This window comes from Manihot esculenta, chromosome 14 (genome assembly GCF_001659605.2).
Source record: "Manihot esculenta cultivar AM560-2 chromosome 14, M.esculenta_v8, whole genome shotgun sequence".
NCBI lineage: Eukaryota > Viridiplantae > Streptophyta > Magnoliopsida > Malpighiales > Euphorbiaceae > Manihot > Manihot esculenta.
The window spans coordinates 2,057,824-2,075,237 of NC_035174.2; the positions used below are offsets into that span (position 1 = coordinate 2,057,824).

General features: G+C 37.3%; 1 protein-coding gene across 1 annotated transcript; it reads right to left on the minus strand.

Moving 5' to 3' along the window:
• Window positions 1–1,926: 1,926 nt before the first annotated feature.
• On the minus strand, window positions 1,927–3,622 carry LOC110600234 (UDP-glycosyltransferase 88A1). Its single transcript, XM_021737033.2, has one exon. The coding sequence runs from the start codon at window positions 3,542–3,544 to the stop codon at window positions 2,135–2,137; it is 1,410 nt and encodes a 469-aa protein (XP_021592725.1). The 5' UTR covers window positions 3,545–3,622; the 3' UTR covers window positions 1,927–2,134.
• Between the last annotated feature and the right edge of the window lie 13,792 nt (window positions 3,623–17,414).

The following is a 17,414-nucleotide window of genomic DNA, read 5'->3' on the forward strand; positions in this document are numbered from 1 at the left end:
CCGACTATTTTTTTGTGTAATTTGGTTCGAAATCTTTGAGGCCTGGGCTAATCCGCAGCTCAATAAAATCTGCATATGGACAAATTACACATTAATTTAAATGAAATTCTAGCTGAAATTTATGAATTGAATTAGAAATAAAGCAACGAAAATTTCTGAAATCCAACCCTTGCAAATCAATTTTCTGAAAAGAAAAATTGCATTTTATTAAATTACACTAATGAATTTTAATTTACTAATATTTGAATTATATTTTTTGAAAGCAATTATTGTTAAAACTATAATATTTTAAATTTAGTAATATATTTTCCTTAAATTATTCAAATAACGAAAGAATCCATTGTATGGGCAATTATGAAATTTAGATGGATACAACAAATTAGTTTTAGGTATACCCAATCATTTTCAAGTTATTTTCTTAAAGGAAATATGTCTTATAAATGACTTTGTTATTTTTTTTAAATTTGAAAGAATCTTATTAATATTATTGGAAATTTAAAGCTTAAAAACTAAGATATTTTTTTAAAATTGTTTTTACATATATAAATTATTATACCCGTTCTTTAATTTTAAATTAGAACTAATATTCTTTTTTGTTTAAAAAAAAAAAACTTGGAATCTAGACTTTATGATATGATTAGTGGTTATAACATTTATTATTCTCATGCATTGAGGAGAAGGAATGAATTAAATAACAGAAAAAGAAATATTTGGGATATTATTATAAATAAATTTCAAATAAAGCATAAAATATTTTATTCGGAAAACAAAGAAGTAAGAATAAAATAATCAGATATGTCGATATGGGTGGGCCAATTGGACTAAGTAATCAAGAGGAGGCGCACCCTGTTTGGTCGTCGCTGCATCATCTCTCAACTTCAGCGTTCTCTCTCTTATATCTTTTCCTTCCTCGGAGTCCAACATCTCAGTCACTCGCTCCCTCAACTCGGTTGAACTCACAAATACTCCCCTAGACTCAGCCAAGGGCAGGGCGACATTACATTAATTTCCTTGACCAGAAAAGCTCTATTAACTTCTTTTTGCTCCGTATACAATTGCCTCCGGTATCGCATTCCACCCTCCATGAGTTATAAACCTCTCATAGTGCTCTGGGTATAGTCATCCATTGAGGGCAGTTGCGGCCTCACCACCCATAAGAATCGAGCAACACTTGTTTCTTACCCAATAGCAATTTCTTTCAACTGCTAGGCGCAGAATTTTCCCACGCTACCAAAACTAAAAAACACGACATTTGGAATCAATTGCAAGACCAGCCAACTAAGACAAAAGTGTTTGTCTTCAACTCCTCCTCTTCCATTATTGATACGTATTAGTGGCCCTAGGCAGTGCACAGGAGGCACGGGCTCCCCTTGTGTACATCGACCATTTACTATTGCTTTGGGAGCCCTTTGCTCCAGAGATTCAAAATGTCAATGATAAGTCTAGCAGATTTTGGCATCTTGTTTTCAGTGTCTTTGAAATATTAATAAGCTTTGCTCTCTCGATCGAGGATGAGCATTCGCATGTTCTAAGCAAATCAAGATCTTTCAAACTCTCTGCAGTGATGTTATGAATGATAAGCAAGTAAAGAAAAGCAGCAAGACCACTGGTAGAACATGGAATTATATTTCCAAAAGATGGAAGGAAATGGTGGGAAAATTAAGGCAAGAGGAGACTTCAAAAGCGGCGTTAGAAAGGAAATCAAGAACAAAAGCCTCGATCTTGGACTTTGAAAGGGCAAATAGAGCTTGGAGCAGATTATTGATCGTTAAGTTTGACCATAAATTCAACCGGTTGATCGTTTAGTTTAAATTATGGTGAGGGAGTCGATCAATGAGAGATTTCCAAATAATCTTAATAATCCAAAGCATGATTTGATTTGTGCAACAGAAATGGGGAGTCCACAATTTCAAACAAAAAAAAAAAAAAGGAAATGGGGAGTCCAAATCAAAACAATTATATGCTTTTCTCAGGCTCCACTAATTTTTCTCCAATATGCGATGCCCACTTTAATGGGTGGGTCAAACTGAAAAGAACCTACCCCACTAATTTATTTATAACACGCACCAAAAAAAAAAATCAACATGAAAATAAAAAAATAACAATTCTAGACGCACAAAAACGAAAGCAGAGATCATTTACTCTTCCATGATTCCACCAGTTTGGACAATGCCACACGAGATGAACCGCCCTCGCTCACGGCTGCCTTGGCTTCGTTTTTCATAGTAATGGTTCGCTCCCTAATCGAGTTACCTGCCTCCGTATCCATCAATTCACGGACCCTCTTCTCCACCTCCACTGCAGTTACAAACCCGTCCTCCGATTCCTTCATTGGCAAAGCAATTTTAATTTCTTCCACCAACAACAACCTATTGAACCTTTGCTCTGCGTACAGCGGCCAAGCCACCATTGGCACTCCTGCATACACCGCCTCAAGCACTGAATTCCATCCACAGTGAGTCACAAAACCGCCCACCGAATCATGGTTCAATACTGCTACCTGTGGAGCCCATGACTTCACCACAAGTCCTTTCTCCCTGGTACGATCCAAGAAACCATCAGGGAGCAATGACTCTAAATCTGGATCCGCCAATGGTGAGATGGCTAAGCTTTGATTATTAGATGGCGGATTACGCACCACCCACAAGAACCTTTGTCCACTTCTCTCCAACCCAATAGCTATTTCTGTGAGTTGTTCCTTTGAGAACAGCCCCAAGCTACCAAAACACAAAAATACAACACTTTGACTTGGTTGAGAATCAAGCCAGGTTAAACACTCTGGCACGCCATCACTTTCATTCTTGGCCGCTATTAAAGGCCCGATACAGTAAAGAGGAGGTGTGTTAGTGGTGGGCACACATAATCCATCTGATATTGCCTTCACGGCTCTGGCCTCGAGCAACTCAAAAGTGTTTGCGATAATTCCTGCGGACTTGGGAAAGGAGGTAGCGAGCTCTAAAAAGTATTCGTAGGCTTTGTCGTAGCGATCGAGCGTTGGGCTCGGCATGTCAGAGGACAATACAGGTGGAGCACCCGGAACATGGAGAAAAGTGTTGAGATCTTTGAAACTTTTGGTAGTGTTTTCATGAATGGTCGGAAAATAAAGTAAGAGAGCAAGACACGCAGCACCTGAAGCAAAGAAGAAATAACCAGGGATGTTGAGTTCAGAGGCAACAGAAAGAGAATCAGCACAAAAGAAATCCATAATTACGGCGTTAATAGAGTGAGATTTGGAGATGGACAGGAGAGCTTGGCGGAGGTGAGGCTTGCTGAGGCGGATGACCTCAAAGGTGAGGGTTTCATGATGAGAGGCTGCTGTGGAAGGGAGGGTGACGGTGGGAAGATGGTGGAAGGAGATTGAAGGAACGGCGGCAGCCACTTCAGCAATATAAGAGGCAGTGGAGCCGGCACTGTAAGGTGCTGCTGTAATGAAGATGTGAATGGAAATGGAGGAACGATGAGAGAGAATTAACTTGCCTAACTCTACCATAGATACCAAGTGACCTACGGCTGGAGTTGAGTAAAGAACTACAGCCTCATCCATGGCTGCCTGTTGTGTTTCCTCGGTCTCTATGAGGAAAGGAAAGAGATAGATTTTGAGGGTTGAGCTGCAGGAACGGTAGGCGATTCGGCCAAAATTTATAATAAGCGTAAATTATATTTTAATTTTTAAAATTTTAATATAATTAATAAATTAATCTTTTTATTTTTAAAATTAAATATCTAAATTTTTATATTTTATAATCGTTCAAATCTGTTAATTCAATAAAGAGAGGCTGATTTTTTTTATCTCAAAAACATCTTCTTTTTTTATTCTAAATTAATTTCTATTTTTTTATTTTTTAAAACTTTTCTTAAAAAAATAAATCTTCTGTCTATATACTCTTTATTGTCAATCCTAGCTATTAAAAATCTTTTTCTATCCATGTGGTGGAAATTTTATCTAATGAAAACATTCAAGACCTTGAATCTTAATGTGCTTAATTTCTTGAAATCAAAAATCACAAATACTGCTATTTCTTTGGCACGGCATAATGCGAACAAAAGTTTTATTATTTCTTTAGCGGTGAATAGTAAAGTGTTGATTATTTTCTCATATACTTTTTATATTAAATTAAAATATTTTTATAAGTTTATTCTTTTAATCACTAAGAATATTCGTTCAATTAGACATTAATTTATTATTAAAAAATATCAAAAAAGCCAAATTACCTTCATTCCAAATAAGTCTCCAAATTTGACAATTGAAAAAGAGGTCAAATCATACGCAAAACTTTAAAACGTAAAATAAAGTTTCCAACTAACTTTTTGTCTCCCTTACTAGTTGTTACAATAACTTTCCAACAAAAGAACAATGGTGATTCCATGTTTGCTCTGTGCTTAGGTGCCTTGTCCAACTTAGAAGCTAGAATCATTAACTTCCAAACCATTAACAATACCCTTTATATTCAAACCTTGCCTAGGATTGTCTGGTATTGTGTAGTTTAAATTTATGTCAGTAAGCCTTATAGTTTCATAGAGGACGCTCGAACTGCACAGCAATGCCACTGCAGAATTGGAGTTGTAAGAGTCACTGACGTTCTTCACATAGATGTTACTCAGTTTTATAAGAGAGAGTTACATGCACACAGACTAAAAATTAATCGTGTGTTGCTTGTGATTTGTGAAGAGTGACGAGAATTTATTTTCCTAAACATAGATGATTAATTATCTTAAACGAGTCGCAACTATGTGAAGGACAATATTCTTGATCAGGATTCGAAACATTGGTCACGGCAATATTTTGGAAAGTAAAGATAGAAGCTTTGCTTGCTGCAGATGCTGGCCACGTTGCAAGAGGCATCCCATGTGGCTAAGAATGCCTATTGAAAAGTAAAAAGACGGAGACATGGAAGATCTATTCAGCTAAGAAAATTTTTTTTTTTTCCTATTTTTATTTTTTTAAGGCATTTAAAGAATTAAAAAATTTTCTCATTTTATTAAGGAGCTAATATGATAGTACTTAACAATAAAAAAAATAAAAATTTAAATAAATATTCTTAATAATTGAAGGAATAAAATTATGAAAATATTTTAGTTATATAAATTAAAATTAAAGGGTATAATAGTAATTTACCTTATATAATCTCATACAGGGGTTATGGTGAAGAGAACCGCTACAGTGGTCCCGTCCCTTGACGATTGGACAGTCCACTTATTTCTATTTTATCGGCATTAATTATTACAATTGATATTTTTTTTATTATAGTGATATTATATGTCGTGTGATTGAGATCTTTTATTTATATTAATTTTTTTAATTATTTTAATATTACGATTAGACTTTATTTAATTTAATATATTTATCATCGTGAGTGTTTTTATTTAATTAAAGCTAAAGCGATACACGGTGGCACATGGAACATGAATGTATTGTAGTTAAAATAATTTATTTTTTGAAGAGATCTTATTATGATTTGATAAAAGTTATAAAATTATTAAATTTTTAGTAATAAACTAATTTTTAAATTTAATTTTTATTTAATAAAATAATTTTTTTTTAAAAAAATTATATATTGATGTTGATTATTGACAAAAAATTATATTTTTTTAATGACTAAAATATCTCTTTAGGTGATATAATTTTTTAATAAAAAATTATTTTTATTTATTATTTAATAATAAAAAATTGAGAAAATATTATTTTAATTTTTAAAAATTAATGAACTTTTGGATATTTTTAATTTTTAATATAAACCTATATTCTGTAAGTATTTTTTTAATCTGTAATTAATTTTTATAAATATATGCCAATTATACTTACAAAATTATATTCTATAAGTATATAAATTAGAGATTTAAAAATTAAAGATCAATTTTTATAGTTAATTAAAAATTAAAAGTTGATTTTTATATTTAGATGTTCATTTAAATTAATTTTTATAAATATAAAAATTTTATACTTAATTAAAAATAAAAAATTGAGTCCTATATGCATAAAATTTTATACTTACAAAATATTAATTTTATATTTTAAAAACTAAAATTATTTATTATGATAAAATATACAAGTTCACACATTTTTAATAACTTATTAAATTTTTTTATTGCTAAAATAACAGATAAAAATAACTTTTATTAAAAAAAATATTTATCATTTAGGGATAAAAATAACTTTTTAATAGAATGACTATTTTATTAGATGAAAATTAAAATTAGAGATTAATTTATTATTAAAAATTTAATGAAGGTGAATTTTTTCAAACTTTAAGAAAATCACAATAAATAACCCTAATTTTTAGGTTATCTTTTCTCCTGAATCCTTCTTCCTTCGTCCTTATTTAATGCTCCATTAGTAATTGTTTGATGGAAGCAGCGTTGCTTTCTGGGGAAAAAAACACAAAAATCTTATATTAGTTTCTACAATACCTTATAAAAATGTCTAAAAGAAATAAATAATAGTATTTAAGTTTCATAAATTAGTAGAAATCATCAATTTTAAAATTCAAAAAGAAACCACCGTATAACAATCACAATTGGAGCATATGAAACTAACTACTAAAGAAGTATGAGAAGTAGATTTCTTGTTTAATATGGAGTATTTATAAAAATATGAGTACTAATAGAATTTTTTTATTTACAACCGGTTAATTGAGTCTCCACTAAATCGTACCTTGTTATTGTTTGTTATAATTATTTTATTTTAAAAGTTTAATAATTAATTTCTTTTAATTTTAATCGTTAATATTTATAAAAAAATTTAAATCACTTCTAATATAAAGAGATTAATTAAATAATTTTTTTAAAATTTAAAAAATTAATTAATAAATTTTTTAAAACCACAGAAATTAAATAATAAAATATTTAATAAAAAAAATAATTAAAAATTAATTAATTGAGTTTTTAAACACCAAATACGATTTAATATATTTTTTAAAATTAAAAAATTAATTAAAAATTTTTTTTATATAATAAAAATAAAATAATAATTTTACTTTTTTTTAACTATGAGAGGCATTGTAATTAGGCTGTCACATATTAGTTGAAAAATATATTTTTTATTTTATTTTTTTTCAGATATGCAAATTGGATTGCATTAAAAGTCGAGAAGTACAGCTGATTGTAGATCCAAAACTGGTCCTGAAACGAAACAAAAAGCCCACATTCCAGGCCAAAGCCCAAACATAACCTAGTCCAGTTCACGATTCTGGAACAATTCACTGCTTTGTTCCTCCACCGCCACGTCCCGCACCTAGGCACTGACATACAACAAATCAGAAAAGACCACCTGTATCACAAATTCAGATTTTAACACCTGCTCAAACTATGGGCACTCAATTGCAACTCTTTTCAAATCAAGTAAATCAATAAATTTAGAACGTATATCTACGCAGTAGAATATTGAAGTTAAAATTTTCCATCCTATTCTTATAAAAAAATTGGAATAAATCATAAATATATCAAACATGACAATTCACTTTGAGATTTAATGAATGGACTGCTTATTTTATTTACAAGACAAAATACTCATTATACAATTATAACAACGATCATCTCACAACTTGTAAATAGGGAGAGTGATAATCTACAAAGAGTGAAAATACTATTTAGGGACTCAAAAAGCCTATAATAGCCAGTTGGGTTCAATCCTCACTAGTGGTCATTTAGTCACTCACCCTTAAAGAGCCTTAAAAATAAATAAAATTGTGGTGGGAAGAGATATCAATATATTTAGGATGACACTCCCTCTTAACAAATAAATAAAAAGGAATTATAAAGATTTGTCGCAGCGTTTTTGATACTACTATTTTATACTTATTTTCCCCAATATTACTTTTCAGAAATTACAATGTTGAGAAAATTATATTTTTGTACTCCAAAACTCTAGGCCTTTGATACTCTCCCACTTAAATGGTCGACGTCCTCGTCGACTGAGTGTGACAAAGGTCTTTAGTCTTTGCTCGAATATTTGACTCTGTCTTCCCTGTAACGATCCGAAAATCGGATCGTTACCGGCGCTAGGATCCAGATCGACTTAAGGTCGCCGGGACCCGTAGCAAGCCTACTATACATCCTGTACATCTGATAAAATCTCATACATGATCAACATTTCATAAAAACTTTAAATTTTTCATGTACAAAGCTTGACCTGTGCATGCACCATAACTTTATACATACAAACCCCATACTAGAGCCCTCATCAAATGCTCTAGTTGGGTCAACATTACATACATCAAGCTTGGTTCAACATATATCATCATTAAAACATTTACATAAAGATCATGTACAACAGGGATTAACAATACATTAGGGCCAAGCACAATACTAATCATCATTACATTGCCTTACATTACATTACATTACATTATTTTACATATCATGTCCACTACTAAACTATTACATCATGCTATACCAGAACTCTGATGACTCTCCCATAGCTACATGTGCTCCTACAACCCTGGGGGTTAGGAAAAAGGGGTGAGCTACTAAAGCCCAGTGAGCAGAATAATAAAAACAGTTTATAAACATATGCCATCATGAAATGCATCACATCACAAACAATTCACATCACGGATGGACTTGTCATCAATAACCCTCTACATAGTCCAATTGTGCCAGGGGCGTAGAATGGGCCTCACTGGTCTTTCTCTTAACATAACATAACATATCCAATGTGCCAGGGGCGTAGAATGGGCCTCACTGGACTTCCATACCGTATCATAACATGTCATATCGAGGGCTAGTAGGTCATCCAATATCCATCCACATCAACATCATATTATGCAATGCACCATATTCGTGAATTTCTAATGCAAACAACCTAGTACATATCATGGCATTCATGATGCATGAACATGCTAAAAATTCCATTTACTTTAAAACATAGTTCAGTTCTACTCACCTCTGGCTGACTCTGAAACAGCTAGCACTGCTGACCTCCTCGGTTCCTCGGGTCCGATCCTACATAGGTGGACTCAAATGAGGGACCAAACATACTCTGACATTACTCTAAACATCTCCCCAAAAACCCCCTAAAACATTATAAAACATGCATAAAAACATGCAAAAGAAGGCTGGGCAGGGGACTTTCGGCGGCCGAAGGTCCCTACAGAGCCGAAAGTCAGGCACTTTCGGGGGCAGGGTTCGGCGGCCGAAAGTCCTTCCAGAGCCGAAAGTCACCATCCTTCGGGGGCAGGTTCGGCGACTGAAACTCTCCTCTAGAGCAGAAAGTCCAACTTTCGGGGGCGAGTTTAGGCGGCCTAAAGCTGCCTCCACAGGCAGGTTCGGCGGCTGAACATGGCTTCGGCAGCCGAACTTGGGTTCTCCAGAATGGCAGAACCCGATTCCGCCTCACGCATCCCAACTTTCCAACATGCATTCAACTACTCTAAAACATGCATAAACACTTATTCAAGCATATAGGGGCATAAAACTAGCCTAAACCCCAACAAACATCAACATGGCATCACATAAACATACATTTATCATTTAACTAACATAAACCCTAACATTTTACATCTACTCTAAACATGCATTAAACACCCTTAAAATCCCTCAAAACTTACTTAAAACATAAAAGAAGGTGAGGATCTACACTTACCTCTTGAAGATCGAGAGGAGATGCGATCCCAAACTTGGAGATATAGAGGAACGAGCTCCGGGGGTCTCCAAGCTTCAAAACTATCTTGAAGGATTTGAGGAGGAAACACAAGATCAACATGGGGGTGGCGGAGACTCACCTTGTCCGGAAATGGAGAGAGAAAACTCGCCCATTTTCGGACAGGGGGCCTTTTATAGGTGGCTGGCCAGACCACCTTCGGAGGCCAGTGCCTCAGCAACTCCACCATGTTCGGCTACCGAACTTGAGGTTCGGAGGCCGAACTTGGGTTTCTCCTCCAAAACATTTTCTTTTAAAATTCAATTTTATTTCTTCATTAAAACCATAAAAACATATAAAACATTTTAGAAAACCTTTATTTTACCCTTCTAGAAGGCTCCGACATTCAAGAAATCCCGGATTCTAACGGAGATTCCGCCGGAAGGTAGGATTCTCGGTGCCGGGGTCTAGCCGGGTATTACATTCTTCCCCCCTTAAGAACATTCGTCCCCGAATGTTCAACAAACAAGCATAGATGGAGTTCTATAAGAATGATTCTTAGCATCATAGTTATTGTTTAACAGACTATTTGATCTCGAAAGTTTTGTTCTTGTCGAAATTTGTCTTGTTGATTGGATTTTTGTAACTTCAGTCTTCTACAAAAAGTGACTGGAGGTTGGTATTCAATCTTCAATACGAACTCACTAAGTGATACAGATCCAATAGGGCAAATTTCTAACAATGGTGTGGAGCAAACTTATGTCATTCAAATGGATCTAAAAGGAGTTCAAAATCATATTCATATGATCCATATATATTTGGGGCGTGCTTCAACTCATATGGGACAGATTTGGTGCAACACTTACAATCATAGGCTTAGGGAGCCTAATCAAACCTATGGGCTAAAACTACACAAAGAGAAGCCTAAAGTGAAGATCAAGTAAGGCTTTTGTGAAGATTCAGCTTTGTTATGATGGGCTTGCTATATTTTTATTATTTAACACTTGTTTTATTTTAGTTTTGTTTGGGCTTGTATTCTGGCCATACTTTATCTTTTAAGTTTTAGAGTGTTGGGCTATGTTTTGGGCTTATGTTTTAATACTTATGTGTTATTTTAGTGTGTGATTGGGCTTGGGCCTTATGTGTTTAAGTCAGGTCCAAGAAGAATGTCTTAGGGTTTTATTTGTTTTTCTCCTTACTATATAAGGATAAGAAACAATTGTAAGACGCAGCTTTTTAATCAAAATTTCAGAATTCTTTTCATACTTTTGGCGTGTATTGCTTTGAGTGAGAGTGAGGATTTGCTTTCATCAATTGCACCAGGAATTTTGGCTAACTTATCAACTATTCGTTGTGGCGTTTGTCAGATTCTCATCTAAATCCTTCGATCATTGGTGTTTCAGCTTCTCCAAGTTTGGGGTGCCATAGGAGGTGAGTTTATCAAATCTTTGGATTCCATATCTACTTGTGCGTGTGGGTTTGAGGCTTATGCCATAGGGTTCCGCGTCAGTAAGGTTATAAATTCTTTTGCTGATACTGTTGTTGCCTACTTCTAGGTGATAGATGATTCTGCAACATCTCCCTTAACAGCTGGTAAGTACCTATGGGTAGGTTATTGCACCAACCCTACGACTTCGAGCTTGTCCTCGCCATCTCCTTCATGTATTTCCTCCTTCCATCTCTCCAAGTTCAAGTTCTCTTTCACTCTTCTACCTTTATTTCCATAGCCTTCACACATTATCACAAACTTTCATGGTGCGTAAGATGTTAGAAATGATTAATTTGCACTAAGCTCAAAGGAAACTCATCAATAACAAGGTTATATTCAAACAACTAGCAACCAAACTCTACAAAAACAAAATTAAATAATAACATTCTATTAGTTATTCAACCAGTTCACTGCATTTACTTCCTAACACTAGAAAAAAATACTTTTATGTGAAATAAAAAAATAGAAATAGAGCATAAAATTTTTAATTTAAATTCTACTACCAAGTGGTTTTCAAAAGTAAATCATAACAATAAATAGATAACAACTAACTCATCCATTCACTTATTCCTGTTAGTACTCCGCACACAGTTTTGGGAGTTGTTATTTTGTGGGCGACACTTTAGACAATCTCACTTCAGACTCTTCGACTCCTCCTCGTGGAAATACAACATGTTTCCTCCTCCAACATCACAAGACAATTTACGGCAGGAATAGGAATCACTCGCGCAGCTCGAAAAAATTGTATTCCAATTACCACTTTAAAGTCATTAAAGGGAGTTACTGTGAAATCCCTTTCATAAGCTCAACTGACAAGATACACCGAATGCCACTCCCATCATGTCCAAAGCCTTGGAGTTGACCGCCTTCACCTTTCCACCATTTTTTTGCACCATCAACTTCAACCTTGTTGCTAAGGTATCTGCCATAAAGTTATCAGTAGCTCCTGTATCCACCAAGGCCTCTATTTCCTCTCCATTAATCCATATATCTACGTACATCAACCATGGACTCCATGGTAAGCTCCATATCTTACTTTTCCACAGCTTCCATGCAGCGCAACGCACCTAACTTGTGCAGATCTTCGATTTCAGCATTAGGTTCCCTTCTCTTGCATAGTTCTCATCTCCTTGGATTACCCTTAAGACATTTAAAGCATTTTTATGAGGACACTCTACCGGATTACGTTGGACCATGAGGTGTTATTTGAGACATTTTGTGTTCCCTCAATGTTCTAACTTTTCCCAACATTACTTGATTGCTATGTGTTTGCCCCATTGGCACGCCGATCACTTTTGTCTACTCCCCCACTTAATGCCTTGGTCCACTTATTTGAGCGGCTACCTTGATCGACTGAGGAGCTAAACTTGCTCCTGAACTCATTGCTTGTGAAATCATCCAAGCTTTCTACGGTGGCTATAGTTGCGTTGACTTCTTTCACTTATTACCTCATCAACTCATTTCGAGCCCAGGATTTCAACACTTTCATAAAGTTATGAAACTTATCCTCCTCGTCTATGTTCTTTATATTCAGCATTAGTGCTAGGAACTTCCTTTCGTAATCTCGAATTGAACCAGTTTGTTGTAACTCCACTAGCTTCCATCGAGCATTCAAGGACACATTCTCCGGGTAGAATTGAGCCTTTAATTCCTTTTTAAAGACATCTTAAGAATTAATCACACATTGACCGCCCCTTGTATTTGCGACTCTATTCCTCCACCATAGTTTCGCATCGTCAATCAAATACAAAGGTACAATATCTAACTTTTCCTCCTCAGAGTTACATTTTATAATATTAAAGAATAACTCCATATCAAAGAGGAATTTCTCTACCTCTTTAACATCTTGGACCTCTCCAAAAGCCTTTGGCTCTAAAACTTTAGACTCAGCCAATCCATAGGCTTTTGGTGTTAGCTCACTAGCGACTCTCATTAACATTTTCACTTCACTCTTTAGAAACTGCAGCTCGTTACGAATGTCATTAATTGACTCTTTAACATCATTTTTGAACTCATCAATAGTTCCTACAAGATTATCATGGGAAGTCGTAAAGGACTCAATTTTTCCATGATCTCCCCCATATGAAAGGCCACTGCCTCCAGTTCCATAACTCTACTTTGCAAGTTACCCAATCGGGCCTCACGAGAACGTTTCGGGTATTGAGAGGCCTTAAGCTCTGTTGGCCTATACTTTCCCCAAAACCACTCACTAAGATTTCGGGTGGCCTTATTCTCTATTGGCACACCTTCATCTCTATTCTTCTTGGCAGAATCTTAGATGGCCTCAAGCTCTCTTGGAGGATCCTCATCCCTACTCCTCTTGGTGAGATTTTGGATGGCCTCAGGTTCTCTTGGCACATCCTCACCCCCATTTCTATTAATAGGATATTGGGTGCCACTGTAACGACCCGAAAATCGAACCGCTACCGGCGCTAGGATCCGGGTCGACTTAAGGCCGCCGGGACCCGTAGCAAGCCTAACATGCATCCTGAAAACCTGTTTAATCCCATACATGATCAACAATCATACATAAAAATTAAAACTTTTCTTTCATTCATTCCTCATACACCAACTCAACCTGTGCATGCACTAAACATAATCATAATCATAAACTTGACCCCTCTATGGGATCTCATCAATGCCCCCAATGGGTGGCATAACATGTGTTGAGTTGGCTAACATAGTCATCAATAAACATTAAGATCATGTATCAACAAGGGATTACAACATCTATAGGGTCAAGCACAATTTCTAATCCTCAATATCATTTTACATAACATAACTATTCAGTTATACATCATCTTACAATTTATCATGTCCATTTTCTAACTATTACAAAAACAAAACTTTACTCTTCTTGACTTCTCTGTCTAGCCCGTACCTGCAGTCCTGGGGGATTAGGGAGAAGGGGTGAGCTACTAGAGCCCAGTGAGCAGAATAATAGAAAACAATATTTAAAATCTCATGCCATCATGTAATGCAACACATCACAGCAAATCACATCTCGGATGGTATTGTCACCGATAGTCCTCTACATTTCCAAAGTGCCGGGACGTAGAATGGGTACAACCGGTCTTTCTCTTAACATAATATATCATACATACCAATGTGCCAGGGACGTAGAATGGGTACAACCTGGACTTTCTCTTACATAGTGCCAGGGACGTAGAATGGGTACAACCTGGACTTCCATACCATATCATGTCGTAACATCATCATATCATATGAGGACTAAAGGGTCATCCAATAACCAATCCATATCAACATCATAAATGCAATGCAACATATTCGTGATTTCTAATGCAAACAACCTAATTCATCACATGGCATTCATGATGCATGAACATGCTCAACTGTATAATTCATTTGCTTTAAAAACATAAAGGTTTATTCTACTCACCTCTGGCTGAAGCTCTACTGACTCAGAAGCAGCTGAACTCACTGCTGGGGTCCTCGGTTCCTCGGGTCCGAACCTACACAGGTGGACTCAAATGAGGGACCAAACAACTAGAACATAACTCTAAAAACCCCCTAAAACACCTTAAAACAATCATGCAAAACATGCAAAGGAAGGCTGAACAGGGCAGGTTCAGTGGCACCTTCGGCGGCCGAAAGTCCCTCCAGAGCCGAAACCCAGGCAGGTTCGGCGGCACCTTCGGCGGCCGAAAGTCCCAGACAGAGACGAAAGTCTCTTTTCGGGGGCAACTTCGGCAGCCGAAAGGCCTGCCTCCCCAGCCATGTTCGGTGGCCGAAAGGTCCTTCGGCTGCCGAACCTGGTTTCTGCCAAAGGGCAGAAACTTGGCTCCTTTATGCACATTTGCCTCCCAAATCTTTCAACATGCATATAACTCATTCAAATCATGCAAATATACATACATTGGCTCCTAGGGGCTTCAAACTAACTTAAACCCCAACTACAACACACAACAACAACACATTGCTCAAAAACACAACATAAACTCAAAAACCTAACCATGAGCTAAACATGCATTCTACCCCATAGATCTTGCATAAAACTTACTTTAAACATGAAATGAGCTTAAGATCGGCTCTTACCTCTTGAAGATCGAGAGAGAGACGTCCTAAACTCGGAGGTGGGAGATTTTGAGTTCTTGAACCTCAAAGCTCCAAAACTTGCTCAAAACTTGGAAATCTTCAAAACAAGATGAAAACTTGTGAAAATCATGAAAGATTTGAAGGAAAGAACTCAAGGATGGTGAGGAATGGCAGAAAGGCTCACCTTGGCCGAAAATGGGGAAAAAGCTCGCCCGTTTTCGGCTAAGGGACCCTTTTATAGTGGCTGGCCAGGCCACGTTCGGGGGCCGAATGTGCCTCCGCATGCATGCCGTGTTCGGTGGCCGAACTTGAGGTTCGGCGGCCGAACTGGAGGTTCGGCGGCTGAACCTGGACCTTCCTCACACAAGCCTTCGGGGGCCTAAAGCACACCCGAAATGCCTGCATGTTCGGCGGCCGAACCTGAGTTTTCCTCCAAAGGTGTTTTTATTCAAAAACTCATTTCCTCTTTACTTAAAATCATCAAAAACATTAAAACATTTTATGAAAACATGTTTCTACCCTACTAGAGGCTTCCGACATCCGAGATTCCATCGGACGATAGGAATTCCGATACCGGAGTCTAGCCGGGTATTACATTCTCCCCCCCTTAAGAACATTCGTCCCCGAATGTTCCTCAACTAACACATATAGCATGGCATACACATAACATACACATAAAACACAAAAGAAACCAACCTTAGAAAAGATAAGGGTATTGCTGGAGCATGGACTCCCGTGTCTCCCAAGTGCACTCTTCCATATTGTGGTGGTTCCACAGGACTTTCACCATCGGGATTTCCTTGTTCCTCAACTTTCTGATATGGGTGTCTATGATCCGTACTGGCTGCTCAACATAGGTGAGATCTTCTTGGATCTCCACATCAGGCTCACTAAGAACCTTACTCGGATCTGACACAAACTTTCTCAACATTGAAACATGGAAAACCGGATGGATTCTTTCCATTGAAGCAAGTAAATCCAGCTTGTACGACACATTCCCAATCTTTTGCAAGATTTCAAAGGGTCCAATGTATCGTGGGGCTAGTTTACCTTTCTTCCCAAAGCGAACCACTCCTTTCATAGGAGACACCTTGAGCAATACCAGATCCCCCTCCTGAAACTCTACTTGCCTTCTGCAGATGTCTGCATAACTCTTCTGTCTGCTTGAAGCAGTCTTGATTCTTTCTCTGATTAAGGGTACCACCCTGCTGGTGATCTCTACTAGCTCAGGCCCTGCCAAGGCCTTCTCTCCAACTTCCTCCCAGCAAACAGGTGACCTGCACTTCCTTCCATATAAAGCTTCATATGGAGCCATCCCGATGCTAGCATGATGGCTGTTATTGTAGGCAAACTCCACCAAAGGTAGATGTTGCCTCCAAGAACCGCCAAAGTCCAGCACACACATTCTAAGCATATCCTCGATAGTCTGGATGGTCCTTTCGGACTGTCCGTCCGTCTGGGGGTGGAAGGCAGTACTGAAATCCAACCTGGTACCCATGGCATTCTGCAGACTCCGCCAAAACCTGGAGGTGAACTGGGGCCCTCTATCCGACACTATTGAAACAGGAACCCCATGCAGCCTGACGATCTCATCCACATATACCTGCGCCAACTTGTCCACAGAGTAGCCACTCCTGACAGGGATGAAGTGAGCAGATTTGGTGAGTCTGTCCACAATCACCCATATGGAGTCCACTCTATTGGACGCCGCTTGTAACCCCACTACGAAGTCCATAGCTATATTCTCCCATTTCCATTCTGGAATAGGTAGCGGGTTAAGCATTCCAGCCGGCTTCTGATGTTCCAGCTTCACCCTCTGACACACTTCGCAGGCTGACACAAACTGTGCCACTTCTTTCTTCATCGCTGGCCACCAATAAACTTTTTTCAGATCTTGATACATCTTGGTGGCTCCGGGGTGAACGATGTATCTTGCATTATGAGCCTCTCTCATAATGTCTCCTTTTAGCCCTATGTCATCTGGTACACATAGTCGACTCCCATAGCGGAGGATCCCCTTGCTGTCGAACCTGAACTCACTATCTTTGCCTGACTGAACAGTCCTGGCAATCTTCACTAACTCTGGGTCCTCATGCTGTTTCTGAGCCACCTGCTCCAGAAACACGAGTGCCACTCTCATCTGGGCCACTAAAGCACCTGTACCAGACAACTCCAACTGTAGACCTTCATCAATGAGCTTGTAAAACTCCTTCACCACTGGTCTCCTCTCTGCCGTGATATGGGATAGACTGCCTAGTGACTTCCGGCTTAGGGCGTCTGCCACAACATTCG

What these genes read in the sequence shown, in the direction of transcription:
- LOC110600234 (XM_021737033.2), bottom strand. Translation starts at nt 3,544, where the DNA reads ATGGATGAGGCTGTAGTTCTTTACTCAACTCCAGCCGTAGGTCACTTG.